This window comes from Hydractinia symbiolongicarpus, chromosome 3 (genome assembly GCF_029227915.1).
Source record: "Hydractinia symbiolongicarpus strain clone_291-10 chromosome 3, HSymV2.1, whole genome shotgun sequence".
Classification (NCBI taxonomy): Eukaryota; Metazoa; Cnidaria; class Hydrozoa; order Anthoathecata; family Hydractiniidae; genus Hydractinia; species Hydractinia symbiolongicarpus.
The window spans coordinates 10,011,109-10,038,354 of NC_079877.1; the positions used below are offsets into that span (position 1 = coordinate 10,011,109).

The 27,246-nt window shown below is 35.4% G+C and overlaps 3 protein-coding genes across 5 annotated transcripts in view; 1 reads left to right on the forward strand and 2 right to left on the reverse strand.

Annotated features, from left to right (window-relative positions):
* LOC130635619 (uncharacterized) overlaps window positions 1–27,246 on the reverse strand; it is a 102,016-nt gene that overhangs the window by 55,329 nt on the left and 19,441 nt on the right. The gene's annotated exons all lie outside the window — the stretch shown is intronic.
* Window positions 133–14,445, reverse strand: LOC130635615 (uncharacterized). Of its 3 annotated transcripts, none has more exons than XM_057444991.1 (11): window positions 14,361–14,445; window positions 10,998–11,134; window positions 7,520–7,618; window positions 7,131–7,301; window positions 6,855–7,011; window positions 6,306–6,483; window positions 5,393–5,491; window positions 4,466–4,643; window positions 2,957–3,000; window positions 2,367–2,470; window positions 133–1,678 (listed from the first exon to the last, which is right to left on the reverse strand). In XM_057444991.1, the coding sequence occupies exons 1-11, from the start codon at window positions 14,384–14,386 to the stop codon at window positions 1,528–1,530; spliced, it is 1,344 nt and encodes a 447-aa protein (XP_057300974.1). In that variant the 5' UTR covers window positions 14,387–14,445; the 3' UTR covers window positions 133–1,527. The 3 variants fall into 3 exon arrangements, with proteins under 3 accessions (XP_057300974.1, XP_057300976.1, XP_057300975.1); XM_057444993.1 differs by having other exon boundaries at window positions 14,273–14,430; XM_057444992.1 differs by having other exon boundaries at window positions 11,976–14,430.
* Window positions 21,271–22,740, forward strand: LOC130636817 (uncharacterized). The gene has a single exon (XM_057446665.1). The coding sequence runs from the start codon at window positions 21,271–21,273 to the stop codon at window positions 22,738–22,740; it is 1,470 nt and encodes a 489-aa protein (XP_057302648.1).

A 27,246-nucleotide genomic window follows, 5' to 3' on the forward strand; every position in this document is an offset into this window, starting at 1 on the left:
GTTAGGTTGTTGTCTATAGCTGCCTACTGAAACTATAAAATAGCTGTCTGTCTATAGCTGTCTACTGACACTGACTACCGGTAGCTGGTCTGCTGTACGTCAGTTATAGCACAAATAATAAAAAATATAAAATGGCTAAAAAATGATATATTTATTAGCATAACGAAGAATAAAAATATAAGTATTTACATGACAAAGAAGATCAAAAAGAGATCTTTTTTAAACCTGAGCTATGCAATTATTTAAAGTAGCGGATTAAGCGTCAATTTTTACTAACCGCGTCTGAGACACGCATATTATGTTCAATTAAATCTCAGAAGATCAGAAATTTTTACGAGCTTTCAGCCGAAACTAGAAGCTGTGTGTTCCACATCTAAATATAAATTTTACTTTTAAAACACATTTGAAGACGATAGTAAGCGGGAGGATTCTTTTAGCCAAATTTCAAGGTAAATTGTTTTTAAATTGTGGAGAAATAAGAAAGTTTTTATATCAAATTGTTTTTGCTTATATATTATATTTATGTTTCTCTAAATAATTATTATTACGATTTAGAAATCATGCGAATAACTATCGAAACAATAATTCAGAAAATGATCCAATAAAATCACTTTGAATTGATTTTTTCCGGAAATTTGCCAAAACATGATATTTAAGACAATTGAAATTCGCAAATGATTCCTACGTCGTGATTCCTCTTCTGCTGACTTGATAAAGCTCTTTATAAAGAGCCCAAATGTGCCTACGTATAAATTAAAAACACTTTTTCTGTGGAAGTTGACAGCACCATTTTCGCCATGTTTTTATAAAAGCTAATATCTTAAATTCCTGAAGGAGATCTTATACCTTAAGTGGATAAATTTTGGCGAAGATTATATTTGGCGAAATTTGCCAAATTTAATACCCGCCAAAATTTTGATAACTGACCATTCGCCAAATTAAATATTCCCCAAATTTAACATAATTTACCGTTCGCCAAATTTAATCCCTGCTAAATTAAAGTTTTTTTTTAATTTAGAAAAGAAAAATGTTTTTCCCCCAAAAAACAAACTTTTTTTTATATTCACAACAAGTTTTAAAGTATAAATTTTTAACTCTATAACAAATCTTGCGTTTATATATACGTTTATTCTTATTTTTTATAAAACATACCAAGACATAAAAATTCATTTTTTTGTGTCATTCGCCAAAATAAATCCCCGCTAAAATAAACATTTTTTTGTATCGGCGAAATTAAATACTCGCCAAATTTTATAAAATTGATCATTCGTCAAATTAAATCCCCCGCCACATATTCGATTTTGGTCATTCGCCAAATTAAATACTCGCCAAAATGTAACCCCTTAAACCCATTTGGAGCTGACGATAATTGCTTTATGTGGCCGAAAAGCGAATCGCTTTACCCATCCTGGCGTTATTGTATTATAGTTACAGTAACCGCTCGGATAAAATCTTCCAGGATGTTACAAGTTCCTTATGACATTGCAATATCACCAATGTTAGTGATTCATTTTCCAATCATCTTCTTTATAATTTACTTCCTTGAAGTTTTTCTTTTAATCCAAACTTCCAACCCAGCAACATATCCGCCAGAACGTTCATTCGATCTTGTCCAAAAACAACCGGACCATCATTAATTTGAAAACTAGGAACACCACATATACCGGCGTCCAATCCCCTAAAGAAAACATAATTCAGATGCAGCTATATTATGAAATATCGAGATAAGATTTGGCAGGGTGGCTCATTAAATGGATAATGACAAAAAAAAATCTCTTAGCCTGGGATCATTCTAAATTCAAAAATATTAAATATGAAACAAAACCTAACCAATCTCATTTTCTTTTACAAACAAGAAAAACAGCAATGGCAGCCCGACTGATACCAAATTGGCAAGTGGAAAAATTTACTTGATTAGGAAGGAGAACATTTGCAGAGATACATTTTGATGACGTGGATAAAAAATAATGCATAGAATTATTCGTTTTCCACAAATTATTTCGAAGATGAGGGAATTAATCGGAATGTGATTAACTCGTCCATTTTGAGATATTAACATCTATTTCTAAGTTAAACTTATATGTGCACTAATTTCAATAAAACTGTAGTCATTAATCCTTGTAATCACAAAATAATTAAAGACCCAATAAACAAACAAGCATATTTTCCGAGTCTGTTCTTTAGGGAGAAAAATTTCTTGGAAAGCCAAATTTATGCCTGGTTCAGTATTTTCAGTCACAGACGCTATTAACTAATCAAAAAAGGTAGAGAGAAACTGTTAGATAAATTTAGATGTTACGCATGAAATACTTAAAACTATTTGTTTGCTGTTTCGTATGAAGGTGTATGATGAATATAATAATTACCGTTGGGTGTTTTGTCGTAGTTTCAGTTTGATTTCATCAGCTTGAGCGTCTTTCAAAAGCTGCTGCGCGTCGTATCCAGAGGAAGACAAAATCTCACTAAGCACCTAAAAATAGGATGTTACTTTTCTCACATTTATTACAAGCCCACATGTGAATAAAACAGTAGAAAGAGTAACATCCGACTTTCATCCATCAAATTTGCTCGGGCGAAAATTTTTCGATAATGATGGATATCTATTTATCAAGTGCTGGAAGTATTTCTGCCCATCATTAAACTCCCAATCCTTATCCTCAGAACCCAATATTTGACCAAATTACCAACGACATCTTAAAACTTTTTAAAAAATCTTGCTTTAATTGGTTAAAAACTGGAATGTGATTAATTTAAAACAATTCTAATTTCACTCTATAATCACATGAGTATCACGAAAAAGGTGACGACAAAACTGAAACCAAACGTTTTAATATGAGAATGAGAAAAACAAAACACAAAACAAAATTTAACGAAGCACTAACTGTTGTTAGATTTCCCTTTCAGAAACAATCTATTTTAGAGACAAACCAATTTTGTAAGAAAAGCTTCACTGTACCTGTTCATCCGATACGTTTTTATTTTCGCACCATATAGCATCCACTAAAAAAATACCACTATCGTAGAGATCAAAAAAAAAATTTTAAAATCCTAGTTTAAAACTAATTTTGAATGTCAAAAATTTTATTGATTACAGAAGTTTTGTTAGTAAACTTAGATTCGGACAAACACAAATAGAAAATTAAAGCAAAAATTTTATTTTGGGTTTTAAGACACAAAACTTCCTCACATGTCCACAATAATAATAGCGATTTGGAAGCGAATAAGACCTGCAAATTAAACTAACGAAAGTGTCAACGCAACAAACTTTTTGAATCTCCGTCAAATGTCAGACACTATAATGATATAAAAAAGAGAAAGAGATACTGAGGCGAGTCCCTGAAGTGGGTTTATAAAAATTTAAAGTTCCCGAAGCTGGCTTGTTTATTCTGATTCAATTCCGTTGAAAAGAAAAAAACGTTATCCGATCGTTATTTTTCCTAATAAATATCTAGAAATATTCACAAAACAGAATCAATTTTCTGTTTCTGCATATTTTAAACTCGTTAAGCAGCAAGTTGTTAGGCACACTACTTCTAATTTAGGCTCTGTAATACACAACAAAACTTAAACTACAAAGTATATCATTTAATTGTCGTGTGCCAAACCAAGGCTGCTTCATCGAAAGCCCGTCTTTAAACGTCGGTTCCTAGGGCTCGATAGAATTGAAATAATTCTGACCTATGATAATCCTGACTTAACCAAAACAGCTATAAATATTTTACAAAGTATTAAATGTCACAAGTAAAGTATTTGATTTTGACATTTCTGCGATGTCTATACACAATATCACAGACCTCCGACGCTTTTACGCAGGGCCAACAAACCGACAGATCGTCTAACCGATAAAATTGTAATCACTTTAAAAATTGAATAACAAAGGAGAGGAGGAGGGAATGGTAGGCTGCCTGTTTTACTTACATCTCGGATGTAATTAGAAATCTCAGTAAAATAGACAACTAAGCTGTTTTCATTACTCAACTTTGAAATACATAGCTGGCTGCCATTTTTACGAAGCACATTTAAAGGGGTCAAAATTACTGAACCTTAACACTTAAATTCTGTCCTTGAAATTTAGCAAACCATCGTCCTTTACTTGAAGATTATTGCTAAAGTAAAGAATAAGCCCTTACCTTCGTACATCTACGAAAATTTGCATGTATTTCTTAAAAAAATTCTGTTTGTTTGTGATATACATGTAACGACAACGGCCTAACTTTTGAGCTTCTTCGCCAATGATACTGGCAAATTATTTCGTAGATAAAGGTAAACCCTTAAAGCCTACTCAACTCCTCCGCATTATTTCTTTCGACAATAAGATTTTAAATAGAAATTCGTGATGTGTCTCTTTCTCTTTTTATTATATCTCTATGTCCATAAAGAAACGCTTATCATTCTTTGTTGAACGTTGAAAAATAAATGTTGTTAAGGCTCAGCGTGAGAAAGCAAGTAAAATACTACTACTTACTTATATTCTCCATCATTTTGAACTCTGGATTTACTATGGAGACGCGAAGTGGTAGCAAAGTTCGCAGTGGGAAGTGACTTGAAAATTGAAAGTTTTTTATGCCATAATATTTTAACCAATCATTAAAATCTTGAATCTGGTAATTCCTCTTGTTCTCACCCATTGTATACAGAGGAACCTAGAAAATTAGAGACAAATGTGATTAGTTAGTAATGTGAAAATAGTTTAAGAGAAGAAATGGTAGCAGAAAAGTTGATAGGTTTGACAAAAATCTATCTAATCAAATTTGTCAAGTTTAATTTTTTTTGACGACTGCCAAGTAAAGTTACCCGCGGGATGCAGGGAAAAAGGAATTTGCAAGAACCCCCAACTCAATCTGTTTTTTTAACCAATATATCAGCAGTCATCAATGCTCTTCATTATTAGAATATATAGCTTGAGCCGTCTCAGAGTTCCTTTCTCATTTTCTTCCTGCGTTATTTTTATTTAAAACGCATGACATCGGACAGTTCCACATAGAACAACAGCATAATATAGGTACTATGAGGGACAAAATATAGGTAGCATCTTGGATTGGATTTTCTTAAACTAAAAGCTGAAATTTAGCATCACTTTCATTTTTTATCAGTGTAATCAAATGGTAACAACATTATGGTATATTTGTTTAAAAGTTACGACATTATTCAACAGGGTAGCTTATCCACATTTTTACCTTTTATTCAACCAGAAGTGACAAGCGAGGTGTAATTTAGCACAGTTGAAAAAACACGCAAGGCTTTTTGGACGCCGATGATAATTACCAATCAAATTTTTTTATTTATTATTTTTTTATTATCAACCTTTATGACAATGTAAACCTATGGAGCTATTTATTTTATTTTAAAAAAGAACATCTTTATTTTTACAGAATACAAAAAATGTTTGTACCATGGGAGTTCCAATGTCACGAAAAATAACACCAACTACAACAGGAACGTACTCAACATCAACCTCTACCGGAGAAACACTTCTTAATAGTGCAGGAATCTATTAAATAAAATCAGCAGAAAAAAATTAACCATTAAAATGCTACAAACACATAAACCATATGTAAATCACTAAATATTCTTAAAACTATAGGTAATTTTTTTAAATAACAAAAAAATAGGTTAATACTTATACAAATTTAATTTTGTTTATGTTTTCAATTTCTTCTTCTGATTCTCACTGTGGTAACAATAAAATGTAAGGAAAGAAACAACAAGTTATGAGTCACACCTTTTTTTTATCAGATACCAAGTAAAGGGTTGTTACTTTACTTAGTTCTAATAGTTTGATTATTCTGAAATACAATGCTTTTAATCCCAAATGAGTTTTACATATTAATAGGATATGTTTATAAATAAATAATTTTAAAAACAACGCTTTTTCAAATTTCGGAAATATATTTTATACCCTTCTTTAAAAGAACAATTAAAGTCAAATATATTAAAACTTTTCACAATGGCATGAAATATCTCTTTTGCGTTTCTGTCAGCTGGATTGCATAGTTTAGCTATAAATATACAAAAGCCAATGCGAAATAATGTTATCGACTTTGTTGGGACAGGCGAATTAACAAGGATTCTTCCACCGGCGAACAAATATATTAAATATAACCTACTCAATTAAATTCGCATCAACTCCTAGGGCATGGCACTTATCTAAATTTGCATTTTACCCTGCAATAGGTTTCAAAAAAGTTGATTTTAAAATTAGTCATCATAAGTTAGGACTAAAAGTTTCCGAAGACACCACATGTAGGTTTGTGTATTAAAAAGTTTATAAACAAGAAATATAAAGAAAGTATAGTAAAAAAAACCTGTTTCATTGCTAAATACGTCCATGGACTGGAGAAATCTAAAAATACTGTCAGTTTGGCTTTTTCAACATTACTCTTCAAAAGTAAACGGTGTGGTTTAGCAGCTTTGTTACCAAGCTCATTTTCAACCATAAACAGACGATCACTGCCAAAGTACAGTCGGTTATTTACCCACATGCTATGAGGTAATAAAAACTTGACTATACTTAACCTTGTTTTATATCAGCATAATATGTCTAAATTTTATTCGTGCAATGTGTATCTGAAACAATGGATACACATAACTATAAACAGTAGGTTGAGTTTTTTACTAAACCTAACATTTACGTATAGCATGAGAATTTTAAAGGTAATGTTGTAAAACGAGGGTAAAAAGTAACCCAGAAAAAGAATACTTGTACACGAATGCTGTGTGAAGACCATTGAAAATGATCTTAATTTTAAATTTCATGGAAAGGTGTCAATTACATAAGAGACAAACTTTACTATTTCACATATTACCCTTTCCTGTTCCCTGAGATATCATGTAAAATACATGATGTTACACACCTTGGGACACCAAAGGCACCACGTTTAACTGCTTCTTCCGTATTTTTCACTAAAATCTCTCGAGCAGGATTCAGCTTGTCATTAACCAGATTGTTGACATTTAAATTCAACAAGGCGGAATCTGCAATACCTTGTAAGATCGTTAGATCGCTTACATCTAAAAATTTTTGGGATATTTTGGCATTACCAATTTCGTAGCATCTTAACACCCTCTCATATCAGAAAAGTGAATATATAAAATATTCATTAGGTAACAACAAAATAAGGAAGATATACCATTTTGGTGTAACCAAATTGCATCGAACAATACATGTGTTAACTTTTCTCGAACTGCATCTGATTCACTAGGTGTCGAAGCTATCAGCCGCATAGCATTTAAAGTTTGAATGTCAGGAACTTTAAATGCTGAAATTGGTACTTTGTATCGATCATAAAGAATTGCTAAATCTTTAAAAAAAAATTGAGAGTGTTAGCCAAAAGAATTACAGATTAAAGTGCTACCAAAATACTATGCGCCATATTTCCATGTACTGAACGAAATATAATATATCTGAGATCATAGAAGGACAAAAAGAAGGATGGACAAAGATTTATCTGTTGGTTAAGAATCTTGATTCACTATTAAAGACTTTCTATAAATTAAAACTACTAATTCACACCCATACCTTGTGCAAGAATCCTTCTTTTCTGATCTGAATAAGATTTTATTAATTTGTTATCAGGAATATTTGTTGTCGCAAGTTTAGTACTTTTGTAAATTCCACCTATAAAAAAAAGGTCGAGAAAATTACATTTTGCAAACACATTTTTTCTCGTAATCTTGGAGAACAAGTCAGTAAAATGATCATAAATCCTGCACTGCTTTGATCAAAGTCTGAATATGCCAGTGTTTAATTTGGACAAACAAATTTAGAAAATTTAAATATTTTGACTTGAGATAGCTTTAATGAAAGTGACTGGAATAACTCTATCAAAAACAAGGTTTTGTTGAAATTTCCTGGTTTGGATTAAATTACTTAACCAATTTCATGGATCGGATTTAACATCTGGCTCTAGTTACAATTAGTAAATTATATGCACAACAATAATGTATTAGACTATGGTCTATTAACTAGTGAAGCCATTGTATTGCACTTTTTAAAGCCAAATAATTCAGAAATAAACGGTAGTAACTTGTGTCAATTTTTGCATGCTTTTCTGTAAGTGCCACCTGGAACCAAATCCTTGTCTAATCTTAAACTTTTAGTTGATTCACCTATTTCGGAATAAACAGGTTAACGACATTATAAAAAAACACTTTTAACTCTAATATCTCCTAAAAAAACAAACCCAATCCTATATATCAGTTTAATAAGCCTTTTAAGGTCTACAAAATAAGAGTATTCGACTACATAAATTTCCAAAATTAATCTTTGCCTCAACAAAGGGTTGGAAATTGTTAATCTTTTCTACTGCTCCTCTACCTTACATGATTTTTCCACAGGCCTTACCAGTGTGGCTGTGTGTGACACGTGCAAGGAGATGTTATTTTGCTCTTTTGTTTGATATACATATGTTTACTGAAGCTATTGTATTGCGCATATAATTGAGGCCAAATAACTTAAAAAAGTAGTTTACAGACAAACATTCAGTCCAAGCATTTTTGTTTGAATATATTTTTCAAAATTAAATAAGGCCCTTGGCGATTTCATTTGTTGTTTTCATCCTTACTTTGATTCGATTAAGCAAAATGAAAGTGAAAAGCTTTACTGCCCTGCTGCAAGAAAAGGTAACTTATTTCGAAAATATACTGTTGTTAAGAAAGCAAGTGATTTGATGGCAATTCTGAGCGCATCTACTAAATCAACAACCAAACCAAAACAAGCCAAAACCACCCAAAACTACTCAAAACCACCACAAACCCTAAACTTTTAGAACATTATAAACACAGTATAACTATTAGCAAGTGGTATGATAAAAACAAAAATGCTGTAATGATAAATTTCATCAAAAGTTAATTAGTGGAGAATTTCCTCTTTTGAGGTACATTATATAAACCCTTTTTATTTTTTTTCAATGTGTATATATGCTATTTGTCCATAATAGCTGTTATATTATGCTCTTTCCTACAAATTTCTTTTTTGGATTTAGGACCTCAATTCAATTCAATTTATATTGCCAGTAAGGAAATGAGTAAAATTACAAGTGCTAGATTTTGATAGTTACTATAATTATCATGGAAGGAGACCACTGGTGTCATTAAATGTAAATAAACAGAAAAAAACCCGGAAGAGAATTAAGTAGAAAAGTTTTTTGCTACCATCAAAGTTTTGTACGGTGAAAAAAATTAAAAACAAAATAATAAAAAAAGCATATTAAGATAGACAAAAAACATCACGTCACATCATAATATGACAAATACAGCACAAGAAACATCACAAAGCGGTTATACATAACAATAATGAATTACATATCAAAAATTACATTACAAAAGACAAGAAGGGTCATAACTAGAAAGAAAAAATGAAGTTAGTTTAGATTTTATAGATGGGACAGAAAGTGAACTGAAAGATAGATTCTGGCATAATTGTTTCTTGTGTTATAACAGTGATGGATAGTATGGACATCAAAAGTTTCAGCAAGTGGTTGAGGAAAGTCATTTGTATTATGTCAGGGAATCTATGTAAGGCTAGGTTGTGATAGATGGGTGCTGCAGAGACCAAAGGAGGTGAGAAGGTTAGCAAACAAACAGCTTTATTTTAACGAATGTATATACGAGTTATGAAAGAAGAGATAGGTTGATAGGTTGATGTGACCAACATACACTTTTAAATCCTCTTGGTTTAAGAAAATTGGACATAGGGTAGCACTGAATGTTTGTGGTCATCATTGGTTCAACTTTGCTGCAAAAAAATCCTCTAAATGTGCCTTCCTCTGGTAGACTCATAACCATCAAGAAAAAATAAATAAACACCCCATTTTTATTTAACACTTTTCTCCAATACACAACCCTAAAAATATTGAAATATTTAAATGTTTGTTTTGGATAAACAACCCTAAAAAATTTTGAAACCATAAAATTCCCAGGCATTTGCAATTACAGTATTTTAACTTTTAACTTCGGGAAATATTTATTCAAGGCTCTCTATTCGGCAGGAGACACAAAGACTGTTGATATCCGCTTTATTTACATGAAAATTTATAGGAGAGCGAAAGAAATCATACAATCTGGCTTCTTTTTTGTTTGGGTGGTTTTTAGTTTTAGTAGTTACCAAGTTTTGGGCTGTTGAATTGAAGTTTAAAATTTAAAACTAAAAAAACACTTTTTTATCAGGAAGTTTTCCAAGCAAATAGAACTGACTAGAGGCTAAAGAACTTACTTTAACCTCAAACAATCACTGACGATTTGGCAGGAGAAATGAAAGTGAATTGTAGAACTCCTCAACAAAATTGTGCCAGCTGGAAGTTAATTAAAATAAATGTGTTAGTATCCCAATTTTAAATTGTGTGATCTTGCAGCTGAATTGAATAATCGTGAAAAACATGGAAGTAACTGACATCATCATCTTTTACATGGTTAAAGGAGACCTGGGATCAAAAAGCAGCTTAACACAAATTTAGTCAATATTTACAAAGTTATAGATCAACCAACTTTGTTTGGAAATAACTGATCAAATAACTTTTGAAACTTAGTAATTCCTTAACATGATCAAAAATGTTGCAGCAAAATGAATTATAACTTGCAGCCTTATTGAATTATAACATGCAGCCTTGTTCTTTGCTTTCAGAAATGAAGTGTTTTAATCAGTTACAGTGTAAAAAATCCACTACACAAAAAATATTTATAGCTAGCTAAGTATTTCTTTAAAAAAAACAAAAACAAAAAAACTTTATGATCCAGCTCAAGATTTCACCAATAAAAACAAAAGCAAGAAAGAATATATATTCATGTTTTTAATACTTGCAATATAGAAAATGAATCACATAGTATCATTTGATTAATAATGTCACAAGAATAAACTGAAAATCAAGCACTATATTCATTGAAAACATACAGTCACTACAAATGAATGTCAGAATTTTAGAAAAAGCTTAAATTAAAACATAATGAATACCAATGAGAGTTATATGTAATAAAGAAAAATGGATAATCAAAAAGCTTACCCAATAATACAGGTCTCCATACCAGCTTTGCACCATTCCTTTGAGCCACATCCTTTATAAGCTTTGATGCCAGATAGGCATAAGGACAGATAATGTCATAATAAAAGACAATTTCTTTTCCCATCCCACCTACAAATCTAAACCATTAAAAACAATATATAATATACCAACTTTCTTTAATATCAATTTATGCTTGAATGCACAATCAAACAGAATTAACAAGAAACCATAGTAACAACAAACTGTTGTACTTTGTCATGTTCGATGTCAGCAAAACATCTAAAACAACTTTCTTTTAATTGAACATTTGCCTAAGTGGATATTTCCATGGGCTTTATTGACTAGTGAGTATCTTCCTGGAAAGTATTTTTAGATATTCCTGTGGACTTCCTGGGTTCCTGGGGCAAAGCCCAGAGGCAGACCGAGAAAGACTTGGCAGGAGGTTACAAGGACAGACTTGATAGAGAGGAAGTTGAGTTTAGATCTAACACAGTCTAGATCAGATTGGAAGAGGGTCATTAATATACCCCGTCCAACCCATGCTAGCATGGAAAACGGACGTTAAGCCGAGAATGATGATGATGATGATGTGGCTTAACTATTTCTCAGCTATAATAATTAAATTTTGTTATTTGTACTTTTTTCGGAAAAAACAACCCAGAAAAGCCTAGAAGGTCGTAGGTATGAATTGTATCGAGTTGAATTTAGTGAATTTTTCTTTTGTTTTGAGAAATCCATGGTGAAATATTTGATAGGATTCTGTATTTGCAAATCAGAAATTTAGAGTTTTTTTAGGGTTGGTTACACTGCTCCTAATTAAAAATCGATTTCTTTCCATAAACTAGAGTTTTCGCAATTTTATTTTGAAAAATTGGCGCATGCGCGCAATAAGATTTGCTTTTTTGCGACGTTTAAAGGAATGTGTTTTTTATTGGCAAAAAAAAACAACAACAAAAAACAAAAAAAAAAACAATAGACCCATTCATCCCATGAGGATGATTATGATTTTATATGCCATCAACAAGCAATCGAGTCAACAGCATCATCCAGAACTGTCCAGATTATTATTTGCAACCTGCACCTAAAAAGCATATTCTTGATTTGTATTTCACCAAAAAGTCACTTAAAAGAAAGGGTAGCCATTACAATAGAAGCGCACAGAAGACAAGAAGCCGATGACTGGAAGATTTGCTCCATCATCATACATGGCAAGACTCTTCTCAGAGAACAAAAACGCGATGCATGTAATATCTGCAACCAAAGTACAAGGTTAAAAATTCAAGAAGAAAACTAACTAAAATAGATATCGGACAAGGATGATATCGACGTTTTGAGGACGAAGGTTTTGAGAACATTCTCATGGATATAGATAGCTATGGTCAATAAGTAAACCTGATATATGAGTTGGGGAGGTGACAACTTGTTTATATTCAGTGAGAAAATCAAGGAAATAGTTTTCGTCACTAAATGCATTTACATTAAAATGTTGGAGTCAACATCAACATCAACAATTCCATATCCCAAGGAATGTTGAATAAGATATAGTGGCTGTCTCGATTAAATTAATTCTTACGATATAGATAAAGAAAACTAACCATGTTTTCATAAGACGCCCTTTTTGTCACTTTAAAAAAATATTGCAATATAAGATAGCCTCATTTTATTGTTATGTCTTAAAACTAGAAAATTTATTCACACTGTTGTTTAACCCAAAATACCCAATCTTCCGTTTTTCCCTTGTAACTTTTGATTACCTGGCTTATTTTACTTAAAAATCACTCCAAATGAAATTCTTTATTTATTAAAATTTATTTAAAATTGCACCCTCAGTGGTGGTCGGCTACGTTCATAATTCTTAGTCCCCTTATGCAAAAATTAATCATAAAAACGTTCTTTTAGAATTTTAAGCGCATTTCATGATGTATATAACATTTACATTTTGTTGCGTAATGTTCACACCCTTATTACGCCCCCGCATTTTGTTTTGCCCTCTCTCCAATCTTTTACAGAGTCACTCAGACTCCGACCTGAATAGGGTTAAAATCAAATTAAAGGAATCTAGTTTTGTGTTACAGTGGGAGTTAAATGGTATCTGTTAAGCGTAATAAATCAAGTTCCATAAGCACGCGGTCGAACTTAATATCGTTTGTTGTAAGACTTGTATTAGGCAAACTTACTGTAATAGAATTATGGCTAATTAGGACAGTATCTCTTGATATCAACTTCGAATGTCCTCGCATATAATTGTATTGCTCGGTTGATCGAGTATCTAATTTAGTAGCTAAACTGGGAAATATTCCCTGTGAGTTTGTGACTTGACTCAATGCAAAATATATCTGTCCTGAGTGGTTGCTTTAATAAATCAAAGCAAACAACAATTTTATCGAACGTTTTTTATTGAAGGTGAATATAGATCATGTTTATTAAAATTGATTTCCTTCTTTATTCTATTAATTTGAATAACATTTTTTTGTAAAGTATATAGACCTTGAACTCTTGTTTTTTCGTTACTTTTCCTATATATTTCCTTTGCATCATCTGAGGAATAGTTCCCATCTGCCCGGTGCGTCAATTTTTGACGTCAGCATGTCCTTTGCGTGAAGTTCGAAAAGAAGGTTTTGAGCAAATCCACTTAGGTTGAATTAAAAAGATTTTTCACTAATTACGCAGGAATATTTTCTGTACTTTTATCAATGACCTCGATATTAATTTCATGCTGTTTGGTAATTTTTTGTTGTGCTCGAAGGTTGTTTGTTTTTAGTAAAGATATGAATCTACGAATTTGGGGTAGTTTAAGTTATTTTTAGAAATGAGTTTAGATTTTATTTAATCTTAATTCATGTGAAAATATAAACATTTGACATGTAAATGTAACAATTGAATCATGCATTGACTGTCACACTGCCTCATAACAATAGAAAAACGCGGCAAAAAAAGTTTCAGGTTTGCTTATTGGTTAATTTATTCAGAAATTCTCAGATGCCCAAATGCGCCAAAAGGGGATAATAAAATAAAATCTTCTCTGTAAGGTAAAAATTATAGTTCGTATTTTGTAAGACGCACGCAAACAGACAGATGGAATGCAGCTAGCCATTAAGTCACAAGTAACTGTGTGACCCTGCGTTAACCCTATTCGGTGCAGGGTTTTTCGAACATACTATAACCGGAGGGGGGCGGAATCCGTCCCCCTCAATAACTTTTCATAGGGTTGTTAAAATTGAATCAACTTGGCACACTTATAGTACGTTATAAAAAGAACAAAATGGCAACAATACATTTTTGCTTTCGTCAGCACATTTTCCGTGACGTCATCACAAGCTTGAAATTTGTTAAAAATGCCAATATCTGCTAAAATTTAATTACTTTTGTTCCGAAGCGAATTTTTGCATTCTGTTTGAATTTTCCGAAAGCTAAACAAAAGATATTTAACAAGTTTTCCGGTTTTTACGTGGATCGCATAAAAATTGCCAAAAATTGCCCGTAAATCCGGTTTCTTACGATTTTTGGGTAAAATCCGACAAAATCGGGAAATCGGATTAATCACGTGTCCAAATTATGGAAAATGATTCTTTTTAATAAAACAAAGTTGTAATGCAAGTTTCAAGTTCTAACGAGAATCCTAACAGGAGTTATTAAATTTTCCCCATTATAAGGATTTCATTAGAGATAGTAAGAGACGCTTCGTAAGAGACGTGGACTGTGTCACACATCCATGTGGAACGCTTTACTGCAACTTTAGCGGAAATAAAAACACTGCTTACAACTGTTGTTACCCCGTCATAGCGAAAACAATTAGTCAATATATTATATTTTATTTTTGTGCAATGATTTTCTGTTTAAGTTTAAAAAACTTATTGTGACACCGGGCTAAACATTTGTACACAGGTATATACACCGTGCTAGGAGTAATAACCTTTTCCAAAAAAAATTTATTGTAGCCCTGGTTTAAATAAAAACACAGAAAACAGTTCGCTGTTAAAACCGGGCTGACCGCTTAGTGCAGGTATACCATGTCGCACATGCAAATACGCGTAATACCCTTTTATAAAAATATTAAAAATTATTGCCTGTCGTTACCCAATCCAGTAAAAAATTATTCAGCAATTTCCTTTTGTGCAGTAAGTTTTCGCTAAATTTGCAAAATAAATAAAAAATACATCCTACAGGTTATTAAAAGACCCAAAGGCACATTTTTATAGTTGTAAATGATTTGGTTAGATATTAGATCAAACGTTTTGAAAGTAACGCACACCAATTCATATCTTTCTAACAGAAAGTCTAGGTTGTGGAAAGTCCCATTTGATAACAACAATTTCTGACTGAATACTTTTAGTTTGTCAGATATAATACAATTTTCCTTGTTGATCATCACACCGAAGGTTCACTTCTTTACTCTCCAGCAAGTAATGAACAAATTTAGAAAGAATATCAAAACAACCAAATCGTTAAGAAAAGAAATTTTCTCAACTTTAGAGAAATTGTGCCTAAAGGACGCGTTGATGGAAGCCCTGTACTGTCTACTTTTATTAAGCGCTTATCCTGGACATCAACGCGTAATTACTGCTTACTTAACCCGGCATTTAATGTAATAATAGCTGGTTTTTTTGTCTGTTTGTCCAAAGTGGCTGCACATAGCTCAAAATCTTTAATCTTTTCGCTATGTTATTTAAAATATTCATTTTGCGTGGTTTTTCAAAAGTTATCTGTGCTATTGTTGCGTGCACAGACAATATTACAAACAAACTTTATTTGTTCTGGTCTTTTTAACCCTATTCAATCCGGTTTTTTTCGAGTATATGGTCACCTGGGATAATCCGCCCCTTTAATAACTTTTGACTAGTCCAAATTGACTAAAATTTGGTACACTTACAGTCCCTCATTAACAAAAAAGAAACAAAATGGCAGCAAAAAATTTTTGCTTATGTCAGCACTTTTCAGTGACGTCATCGGAAGCTTGAAATATCTCCATAATACCATTATTTGCTTAAAATTCAATTACTTACGTTTTAGAGCGAATTTTCCATTCTGTTTAACATTTTTAATAGTTAAATAAAATATATTTAATAGGTGAATAGGTAAAAATTATTTGCAACATATCATTAGTATCATACATATTTGAAAATATGTATGATACTTACACAGCATAACGACTTGTTAACTCTCTTCCTATACGATTTCGATATGCCATTTTCAGCATTGGAAATCATGAAAGCATAGGTTTCAAAAATGATATCAGTTTTGATCAGACGCCGAGTAAAAGGAATTTAAAAGCCGGAAACGGGAAATGCGCGGATTCTCGTTAATCTCGGATTCTGCCCAGTATAGTTAAATGTATCCAAAGAAAATACCGGTCGAGAAAACTTACTTCCAACACATGTTCTACATGCAGTTTTTAGTTTTGAAAAACAGGAACCTTGGAGTTTTGAAAAATTGTACTATTTTTGATCAGACGCTAAATGAATACAGATTAATTGGTGGAAACTGGAAATGCGCGGATTTCCAGAGTTCAGGGTCCGGCCGGTTTTTTTTATATGCAATTTCTGGCATTCGGTTTCCACAAGCATAAAATTTGTAGTTTCAACAAATGACATCATTTTTTATGGGAGTGAAAGCAATTTAATCGCAGGGAATGGGAAATTCGCGGACTCTTAAATCGCGGAAATTGGAATCCTTTTTTTCAGCACGTCAATATTAAAAAGTTCTGTTGCGTTATTTAGTTTCCAAAATAGTTTTATAATATGCTAATGAATGTTTTTGTGTTACCAAAGAAATTTAACAGAAGGTGTATATAATGCATACCAACATTTTTGTATTATCATGACCAGAAAACTAATCATATATATATGACATCATTTCTGATCCCTATAACGTCATCAAATTAATTTTTTAACCGGAATGAGTTTTTACTAAGACATTCTACAACTGTGCCAAGTTTCATCACTTAAGCATGCATGCATGCATGATTTTTTCCACGCAGGCACTTTGTGCCACAAAGTTCATGGCTAATCAAATCGCTATATTTTATCAAACGGTTTATTCTAACCAATTAAAAATGTTAACAAATGATTTTTAAAACACAGAAATAGGCTTTAGGGATGTTTTATAGGCGCTTTTAAGGTAAATTATAAAAATACTGGATCTCTCAATCTTCTAATACCGAGACAGAGTTTTGATTTTCATATATTCTTTTAAACTAACGTCATTTTATAACCTGTCCACCATTTTACTCCATGCTACACCATGGAAAAGGCGTTGCTTAAATATTTAAAATTAAAAAATATTTAAAACACCAAATTGAATCAGTCCAGAATTAAAAAATTCAAATTTAATAATCTCTAAGGTATGGAGGCTGAGAAGTGCCAACCGAGAAATATTTTTTGGCTGCAGAGAAATCATTTCTTAGCTGCCAAAATATATTTTTTTAGCTGCTGAGATATATTTTTAAGTTGATAGGTCGTCTGCCGTAAAGTTAGATTGAGTAGTTATAAAAAGGAGTGGAGATAGAGTAATGTTCCTTCTAGCACAGTCGCGCACGCGCACGAACACACGCCCCCGGTCAAACCCAACAAATCCCCATCATCCAATGCTTATCCATATAGTTCAAGGGTAAGTCCCTAATAGACAGTGCTTAGTCATGCAAAATGAGGTAAATTCCTTATCATACTGCAAATAAGTAAAAAAAGTTCTAGCACCCCCAGAGGGGGAATTCCCCTACATAGTGATGACGTCATCAAAAATCAACGCATGCGCAGTCAAGAGGTGAACCAAACGTCCACTCATCAGGTTTAAATTGTGTACGCAGAGAGAAGATGAGTTGGTTCAGGAGGCAAGAAAGGTGGAAAAAATTGGTTGAGGAGGATCCCCCGGTGTTCAGATATGCGCCGGACCTGTTCAAGACGCAGGACATGTGCAACAGGGTTGTTGAACAAAATCCCTACCTATTCAAATATATCCCCGACAGGTTCAAGACCTAAGAGATGTGCAAAAAAGCCATTGGAGAGTATCCTGGGATGCATATGCCGGATTGGTTCAAAACGAAGGGCATGTACAACAAAGCTGTTGAAAAGTATCCCCGCATGCTGGAATATATACCAGACTGATTTGTCACCCGGCATGTCTAGCAACATGAACACCAGGCCTGAACTACTCCATGCCTATCGCCGGAGGAAAGCGGGCAAGGCTAGAATTAAGGAGGATCTTCTTCCATTGGCATCCAGATAGGGTCATGGATTGGTGCTTTTCGGAGGATGAAAAGGCAGATCTTAAAAAGCTGTGGGGGTTGCTTTGAAACCAGGATCATCTTACAACCCTGTTGTAAGATGAAAAATACTATCAATAAATGTGCATCAACTGTCAGGGAAAATTTGATACATTTGGAAGTGCGGTAGTCATGACCTTTATAGCCGGTATCGGTCTCTCCCTGCCACTAATGGTGTTGGCCCTGGTACAAGAATCAGAGAAGGCGATGGAGAATGAACGGAGGATTCAAGACCTAAAGGATCGTTTTGATGCCTTAGAATCATAAGATAAATAGAGCAATGTAAGGACTGTAGAAGGGTACTTGACGAATATGACAGATGTATCTGTGGGCGGAGGTTTGTGTTAAAGGGTAAAATGTTGTGTTGTTATTGTTATCAGGAATATATCATGTATAACGGGGGTGACTGTGTATGTAATCATCAGAGCCTGTTTGACTTAAAATAAAACAGAATGCTACAATTTGAGAATGAGCTTGTCAACCCTAAATTATTGTACTCATTTGCTACTACATTTACGGACATCAATGATATCAATGTGGACTATCTAACAGTGTCAGATCCGATTCCTGCTAATAGAAGTAGGGACAACCGGTACATTATATGGACTATACACGAGACCTCGTAGTAGCCCTCAGGGTAAAAACACCAAAAATCTGGTCCCCACATGGAGTCACCCGGTACAACGCCAATGCAGTACCGGCAATAAGTCTTGATTTCGAAGAGTACCCCGATTGGGTTGCGAAGTATCGTCAAATCTGGTCCAAGATCGAGGAGATGATATCCGAGCAATTGACGACAGAGCCTGTGAAAAAGGACCGTTACGTGAACGCCAACTTAATTACTACAAGGACGTGATCACGACCAAATTTCATGGTATGCCGGTACCCTATGATGAGCCTTGCCAAGCCAATGCCATCCTGGCTATTTCATCGGCGCATGTGCAAGGTAAAAACTACTACTCTCAGGTACATATTACGGAATGCCGGTAAAAGGACTTCAAAAAAGAATGGTTGCTGAGTGAGGATTAAAAAGAAGCATATACTTTATAGGCCATAAAAAACCTATAAAATATATAAAATTAAGGACTGTAACAAGGAGGAGGCTCTACATAGCGCTTGCATACCGTACAGACTGAAGTTTTTTTAAAACGTCTTGCCTCCCCTCCTTCCGACCTTTCGCAACTAGCTGGGCAAGCTCCTATTCATGAATGGCGTTAACGATCTGTTTAACACGTTGATTTATCTGTTCCTTTAGCAGCATATACTTTTTATGTTCCTGTGTAATGAGGGTGAACTCATAGTCGCTGATGACTCCATTCTCAACTGTTTTTGAGATGAGATCGATTATAAAGTTAAACTTCGTCTCCGACAACAGCTTTATAGTCTCGTGTTTTTTACATTTCACACCCAGCCTCTTCCCAGCGTTTCGGATACCGGCCTGCCTCATTCTGACGGCAATGGTGATACCCCCATGGCAATACAGAGTGGAGCTCCCAAACCCTTTGCTAACAGCCCGATCAAAATGCCCGAGGTGATAATGCTGATACTCAGCAGTCCATGGTCACAATACCTCACCCAGGCCCCATGCATCTTGAACCTCTTTGCGAGTCTGTTCCGCTCTTTAATCTCATCTCGCAGGTACCTTTTAATCTCTCCGATCTTCCCAAGTCTATACTTTTGGCTTTCGTGGATAGTATTGTCCTGCGCAGGTGCAACTTACCTATACGCTCATTTAGCTCTTTGGTGGGAAGCAAGGCCAGAATTTTAGACTTTTTACCATCCAATAGGCAGTCGTCTTCATCCAACTGGGGGCAAACAAGTCTCAATCTTTGGTAAAAATCGGTCCTGTAGTATGCATCATAATCATCCTTCATATAGTACTTTTTCGCAGGATCATAGGGTAGACCTAAGAGATCTTGCAGGGGTCTATTAATCACCACCGAGTACCCGTCACTGACACGGAGCCTGCAGAGTCCATTTTTAGGAAAAGCAGTTTAATCTTATCCTCTCTCTGGCTGTTCACAATAGCCGCCAAATCCTCAATCCTGTAGACACCGTTCATGATCTCAATTGGAGTCACCCTCTGATCAGGCCCTTTTATACGTAAACTCGTTGTTGCTGTAAAGGTTCAGTTCGAATACTTTTTGATTTTAAGGCTATGCGAGTGTCCTGCCCCAGGTAGTCCTCAAATATCGTAAGCTTTTCTATATCAGTGATGTATAGTTTTTTCATCCTTTCTTTTAAGAAAGGATAAACATGTATTCGTACAACCGCAAGACAAAGTATAAATCCAAAAGGAGAGAATGCGCACTTGGTGTTACAAATCTTGAGTATCAGGACCTATATGTATCGACAGAGTTGCATATTTCCGTGGTATTCGCTGAATTCACAAAGTATCCCATAAAAATCCCCACCAATTTGCTAAACGACCCTGTCAGGGTGGGTTGGACAGGACAGACCCCGGAATACTGGAATATCCAGGTTAATTTCGCCACCCATTGCGCAAGCACCGCCTTGGGCATATCTGCCAAGCTCATGACGTGCTCCGTACTCCTTGTCAACTCAATCTTTAAATTTCATATATATAGAGATTAGAATATGTTCGTTTTAGGACTATTCTCCCAACACCAGAGGCCATGGACATCTTCGAGCTCCAAGAGATGGTGAGGACTCGTCCAGTGGTAAAAAGTAAACTGCGAGAGTGGTCTGATTGGCTAGTGGACTATGTGCCAGAAGGGTGTCAATAGCGCATATAACACATTCAAAAACAATGTGATGAAACTCTACAACAGGGTCACGGGTGCAACGCTTCATGATGAGGTTGAGCAAGAGGCAAGGGAAGATCATAATTCAGAGCAACATAACCGAGATTTTACGCCTCAGGAACATAAGCATGCGATTCATAAAATCTTTAGAAGTTATCATATAGCTGGTATTGACGGAACAGATATTGATAGTTACTTGGGTATGGTTTGATCAAATGTAAAAACACTTATTGGAAACCAAGTGGAAGCAATGGGCTCTGCGAAAATTTCCTTATGGATTTTATGGAGGAAACCAATTGATGGTACCAACGAGTTTTTCGAGGAGGCGGACAAGGTGTTCCACAGCAATATGACATCAGTATTTCAGGGAACAATCGTGGATGAAGTGATGGATACGATGCTCGCACAAATCAGAATGCATGTGGAGAATCCCGCGCTGCCCAAGAGTGGTTTTAGTATCGGCCGCATCCTACATCTCGACGTGGACTTTCACAAACTGAAGCTGACGAGAGGTTCCTCGTATATCAAGGCACCAAGATGGATTGCAATGAAGAAGGCTATCATGAACCCAAATAACAACGATGAAGAGTGTTTCAAGTGGGCTGTGATTGCAGCGTTGCATAATGAAGATATTGGCATTCATCCAGAACGTATTAGCAAGCTGAGACCATATGCAAAGGTCTATAACTGGCAGGGCATTGAGTTTCCAACAAGCATCAAGGATATCTTCAAGTTTGAAAAGAACAACACGGACATCGCGGTAAACGTCCTGTATGTGACAGGGAAGACTTTCAATATCCTGCGTCGATCTACATACAATGGACGCAATAAACATGTTAATCTACTACTCCTTACGGATGATAAAAAGACTCACTATACAACTATCAAAAATCTCTCACGGCTATTGGGTAGCGAGATATCGAAGAATCATTTAAAGATGCGCTTCTGCCTGAACTGTCTGCAAGTCTTTCCAACAATCGAGTCGCGTGATAAACACTATTCATACTGCAAAGATAACGAAGCGGTCAAGATCACGATGGCCTGCGAAAAGGAAAAACACTTATACTACCAAGATGGCCAGCAGCAATTCAAAGTGCCATTCATCATCTATGCGGACTTTGAAAGCCTACTCATTCCGATGAAAGAAAATGCTCGGGATACAAAGAACAAGACGCTGAGTAAGCATGTACCATGCGGGTGGGCCACATACTCCACTTTCGCATATGGAGAAGTGCCGGACCCCCTAACAGTATATAGGGACGAGGACTGCGTAACCCGATTTGTCAACCACCTGGAGGATGAGGTAAAGCGGCTCTACGCTACCTTCCCACGGAAGCCCATGCTACCATTAACGGAGGAGCAGAGGAATGAATATAATGCTGCAGATACCTGTCACATATGCATGAAGCCGTTCAACTATGAAAATAGAAAAATTCGGGATCACTATCACTATACAGGGATGTATCGAGGAGCAGCCCATAATACCTGCAATCTTAAGTATAGGATACCCAAACATGTACCCGTGATGTTTCACAACCTATCAGGGTATGATGCTCACTTGTTTATTCGCGAGCTGGGCGAAAAATATGACACTCAGAATATAGGATGCATCGCCGAGAACACGGAAAAGTACATATCGTTTAATGTTAAAATCAAGGTATTGCAGGTATGGGATATGGTGACGCTGAATTTTATAAGAAGATCGGGATCAGGTTCATAGATTTCTATAAATTTATGCCATCAAGCCTTGAGAAATTAGCTAATAATCTCGATGATGAACAATGCAAAAATCTCCGTTGGTATTTCACAGAGGATGACACTTTTAAGCTCATGCGAAGGAAAGGTGTTTATCCCTATGAGTATATGAACAGTGCCGTAACCACCGGGGGGCCAGGGGGGCCCGCCCCCCCCCCCAATAATTTTTTCAAAGATGGTTATGACAAGTTAAGAAAAACGTTTTGTCTTATGTCTAAAGACTATTTGTTATATATAAACAAACTAAACACTTATTGAGAATGATTTATAACCGATTTCCACTCTTTTATTTATTTAAAACGCGTGACTCTTATACTTGCTGCATGGAAATGATGATGAAATTGGATGGAAACTACATTCTGATAGTGTTTGGAGTTGCTACCCAAATCAAATCGTTGAATGAAAAATGTTTGTACACACCTTGTTACGGACATGCTTTGAATTTAGCTGTTGGCGATGTGATGAAAGAAATCCCTGAACTTAAAGAAGCGTTTGGAACTGCCTATGAAATATGTAAACTTGTCAAAAAATCGCCAAAGACACACAATTAAAGAATATCAGAGAAGCAACAGGAAATGAATCCAAGTCGGTCCATGAGTTTTCTCCTACACGATGGACTATGCGAGGTGAGGTTCTTGAATCCTTTCTTGAAAACCATACGAAATTAATGGAGCTTTGGACATGGTCATTATCGAATGTTAAGCTTCCAGATATGAGAGCGAGAATCAACGGAGTAATGACTGTTATGTCTAGTTTTAATTTTGTCTTCTGCTGTTGTCTTGGTGAAACCCTATTGAAACATACAGATAATCTTAGCAGTTCTCTCCAAGGAGATATTTCGGCAGCAGAGGGACAGCAACGGGTGTCGGAAGTCTTAGCTGTGTTAGAGAAGATCAGAAGCAACGAATTGTTTGAGCTATTTTGGGAGCGAGTTCTTGTCTACAAATCACAACTCGGAGTATCTGATCCTAAACTCCCACGAAAAAGAAAGATGCCAGATTATTTTAACAAAGTATCAGATGGCCCTCCTGAAACATATCATTTTCATGACACTGCCAAAGATCACTATCGCCACGTTTACTTTGAAACTTTCGATCTAGTTATTAACTACATCCAACAAAGATTCGATCAACCTGATTACAAGACATACGTCAATTTACAGGAAGTTCTTTTAAAATCGATCACTGGTCAGGAATGGGAAAGTCATCTAAAAGCAGTTTGTCGTTTCTACGAAGGAGATATCAACGAGTCACTTTCTAAAGTCCAAATACCGCTACTCCCAGTCATCGCATCCAACCTTGGTTACGACAAAGAGAAATTCAAAGTAACCGATCTAATCAAGCTGTTACAAAGTTTTGATCAATCTCAAAGAACTCTTCTAAGTGAAGTTGTCAAAATAGCGAAATTGTTGTTGGTAATGCCGTCCACAAACGCCATCAGCGAAAGATCGTTTTCTGCTTTGAAACGAGTCAAAACGTACCTTAGATCAACAACCACGAATTTACGTTTGAACAATTTGATGGTCCTCCATATTCATACTGATTCCGTTGACAAAATGGATTTAACTCAAATAGGAGATGAATTTATCGATAAACACCAAAGCAGAATAGACACTTTTGGCTATTACAATAGATAACATTTTTAGTCTTTTGTTCATGAAATTTATGTAAACGTTTATTCCCTGATTTAAAAAAAAAACTCAGAAAATTGGAGCAATTGTCTGTATTTTCCTTTATTTTCGTGATTTCTAGTGATTAAATTTCTTTAAAAAGTACTCTCAAAAAGGCTGTTTTAGCCATTCTAGCGCACTCAAAATTCAAAAATTTTCTTGGTCCGTCGGCCCCAACCATGGTGGGGACTCCTTAGACACTGAAACTAGGCTGGCCCCCCCCAAAACGAAATTCGTGGTTACGGCACTGATGAATAGTTGGAAACGATTCCAAGAGAATAATGTACCACCGAAGGAGGCATTCTATATCAAGCTGAACATGAATGCTGTTACCGATGATGACTATGGGCGCGCTCAAAATGTCTGGAATGCTATTACTCCAGAGGTGGATGAAACTACCATGGGTGACTATCATGATATATATCTCGCCGCAGAGGTTCTGTTGCTTGCCGATATCTTTCAGAATTTTCGAGGAGTCTGCAATGAGAACTACAAGCTCGATACTGCCCACTTCTACAGCGCACCAGGCTTGGCTTGGAAAGCAGCACTCAAGTACACGGGCGTAAAGCTTGAGCTACTGACGTATCCTGACATGCTCCTAATGTTTGAAAAAGGTATTAGAGGTGGTATAACCCAGGCTGTACACCGCTACGCGAGGGCTAATAATAAGTACATGGGGGATCAATACGATCCGGAGGTTGAGTCGTCATACCTTCAGTATCTGGACGCCAACAATTTATACGGCTGGGCGATGCAGCAACCTCTACCAACCCATGGTTTTAAATGGGTGTTGAATATTTTTGATAATAATTGAAAAGAAGAAGATCGAGAAGCTGGTAACCGATAACAAACATGGATATTTCCTTGAGTTAGATGTTGATTACCCGGAGAATTTACACGATAAACACAATTAATTACCCTTCCTGCCGGAGCGTAAGGTGGTATACAGGGTTGAAAAATTGATACCAAATCTTGAACACAAGAAGAAATATGTGGTGCACATCGGAGCTTTACATCAAGCTTTAAAGCATGGGCTCGAGCTTAAAAAGGTTCATCGCGCTATCCAATTTCAACATAGTGCATGGCTTCGGGACTATATCGAACACAATACAAAGCTGAGCACAGCCGCCAAGAATGACTTTGAGAAGGACTTTTACAAGAAAATGAACCTTAGCGTGTTTGGGAAAACTATGGAGAATATCAGGAACCATAAAAATAACAAGTTAGTCACGAATGAAGCCGCATATGCAAAACTCACTATGCAACCAAACTTTAAAAGCGGCATAAGTTTTAGTGAAAACCGCATGGGTATTGAGATGGGTAGGATGGGTATTAAGATGAATAAGCCCGTGTATATTGGTCAAGCTATTATAGATCGGTCAAAAACCGTCATGTATGAGTTCTACTACGATTACATGCAGCCAAAATATGGTAGCAAACTGAGGCTTTAATATATGGATACGGACAGCTTCATTTACCACATACGAACAGAGGACTTCTACTGCGACATAGCCAACGATTTAGAAGGACGCTTCGATACTAGTGCCTATAGCAAAGATGACGATAGGCCCCTGCCAATAGGGAAGAACAAGAAAGTTGTGGGTCTCATGAAAGACGAATTAGGCGGCAAAATTATGACCTCATTCATCACATTGAGACCTAAGGATTATGCATAAGAGTCTCACAAAAGACGGTGGTGATCGCAAAGCAAAAGGTGTTGAAAAGGCTGTGACCAAAAAATGTATAACATTTGAAGATTATCAACGATGTCTAGAGGAAGGCATCGATATTAACAAAACTTGGCGTTGTATTAATAACAAAGGTCACAATGTATACACGCAAGAAGTCACAAAAATCGCGCTTAATAGAGATGACGATAATCGGATTGTACAAGCTGATCAAATAACAACGTTTGCCCGGGGTCATTATCGGTTGAAGAAATAAAAATGGAGTTATTGCTATTAATCGCGATAATTCTTCCGTATATATTGATACTTACATTCATCTATAGATGCCGCCTTATAATAAATAGAATGTCTTCATTAGCAGAAATATTTGACGATGTTATAGATACACCAGAACCGCCTGAGCAACCCATAGATAAGTGTCAGATTCTCAAAAATGCTCGTAAATCGAAGCCACATCTTTTGCCGAAAAAATGTACTGAGGCATTCCTGGACAAAGCATCACCTGAGGTTATCGAAAAAATTTGCAATGATTTTACTGAACGTGAGTTGGTGGAAAAAGGGCAGAATACTGCCAGAGCTCTTTCGTGTCACACTATTAGCTTATACACGAAGGCTATAGGCAACGTGGTAACCCTCGATAGCCCTGAAGGTTTGAGGAGAGATATTGAAAATGACCCCATAATTCGCGAAAGTATGGCTGATTTAGGTATCCTCGTCTATACAGCGTTCGGAAAATTCTTAGCACCGCTGTTGGTGGCCGCTCATACGATTAATCACACAAAACTTTCACAGTCCATTGATGAAAAGGAAGAAATAGAGAAAGAAAAGAATGTTTGAAGAATTGGAAACAAGGCTTTTTGAAGAGATTGTCATTCCACCCCCCGGAACTTGGAGACATAAGAGGAAATGTTTATACCCGACTACGGCAAATGTATATAGACACATCTTCCCACATCCTAGGCATTGGGTTGAGCATTTCGGATGTGGATATTGGAGACGTTACTATTGACCCCAGCGATGGCGAGTGTATGGCCAGCGTGTATTTTACATTGAAACATGTTATTCCCAAACTGGGTCAAATCATATCACGCACCAAGGTGCAAAATTTTAATCC

Bases quoted from the DNA above. Each gene is read 5' to 3' on its own strand.
- LOC130635615 (XM_057444991.1), bottom strand. From the start codon at position 14,386: ATGCAAAAATTCGCTTCGGAACAAAA. The intron at 7,302-7,519 runs GTATGGGTGTGA...TTTTTTTTAAAG, and splicing joins AAGAAGGATTCTTGCACAAG to ATTTAGCAATTCTTTATGAT. The intron at 7,012-7,130 runs GTATATCTTCCT...AAAAATTTTTAG, and splicing joins AATTTGGTTACACCAAAATG to ATGTAAGCGATCTAACGATC.
- LOC130636817 (XM_057446665.1), top strand. From the start codon at position 21,271: ATGGGCTCTGCGAAAATTTCCTTATGGATTTTATGGAGGAAACCAATT.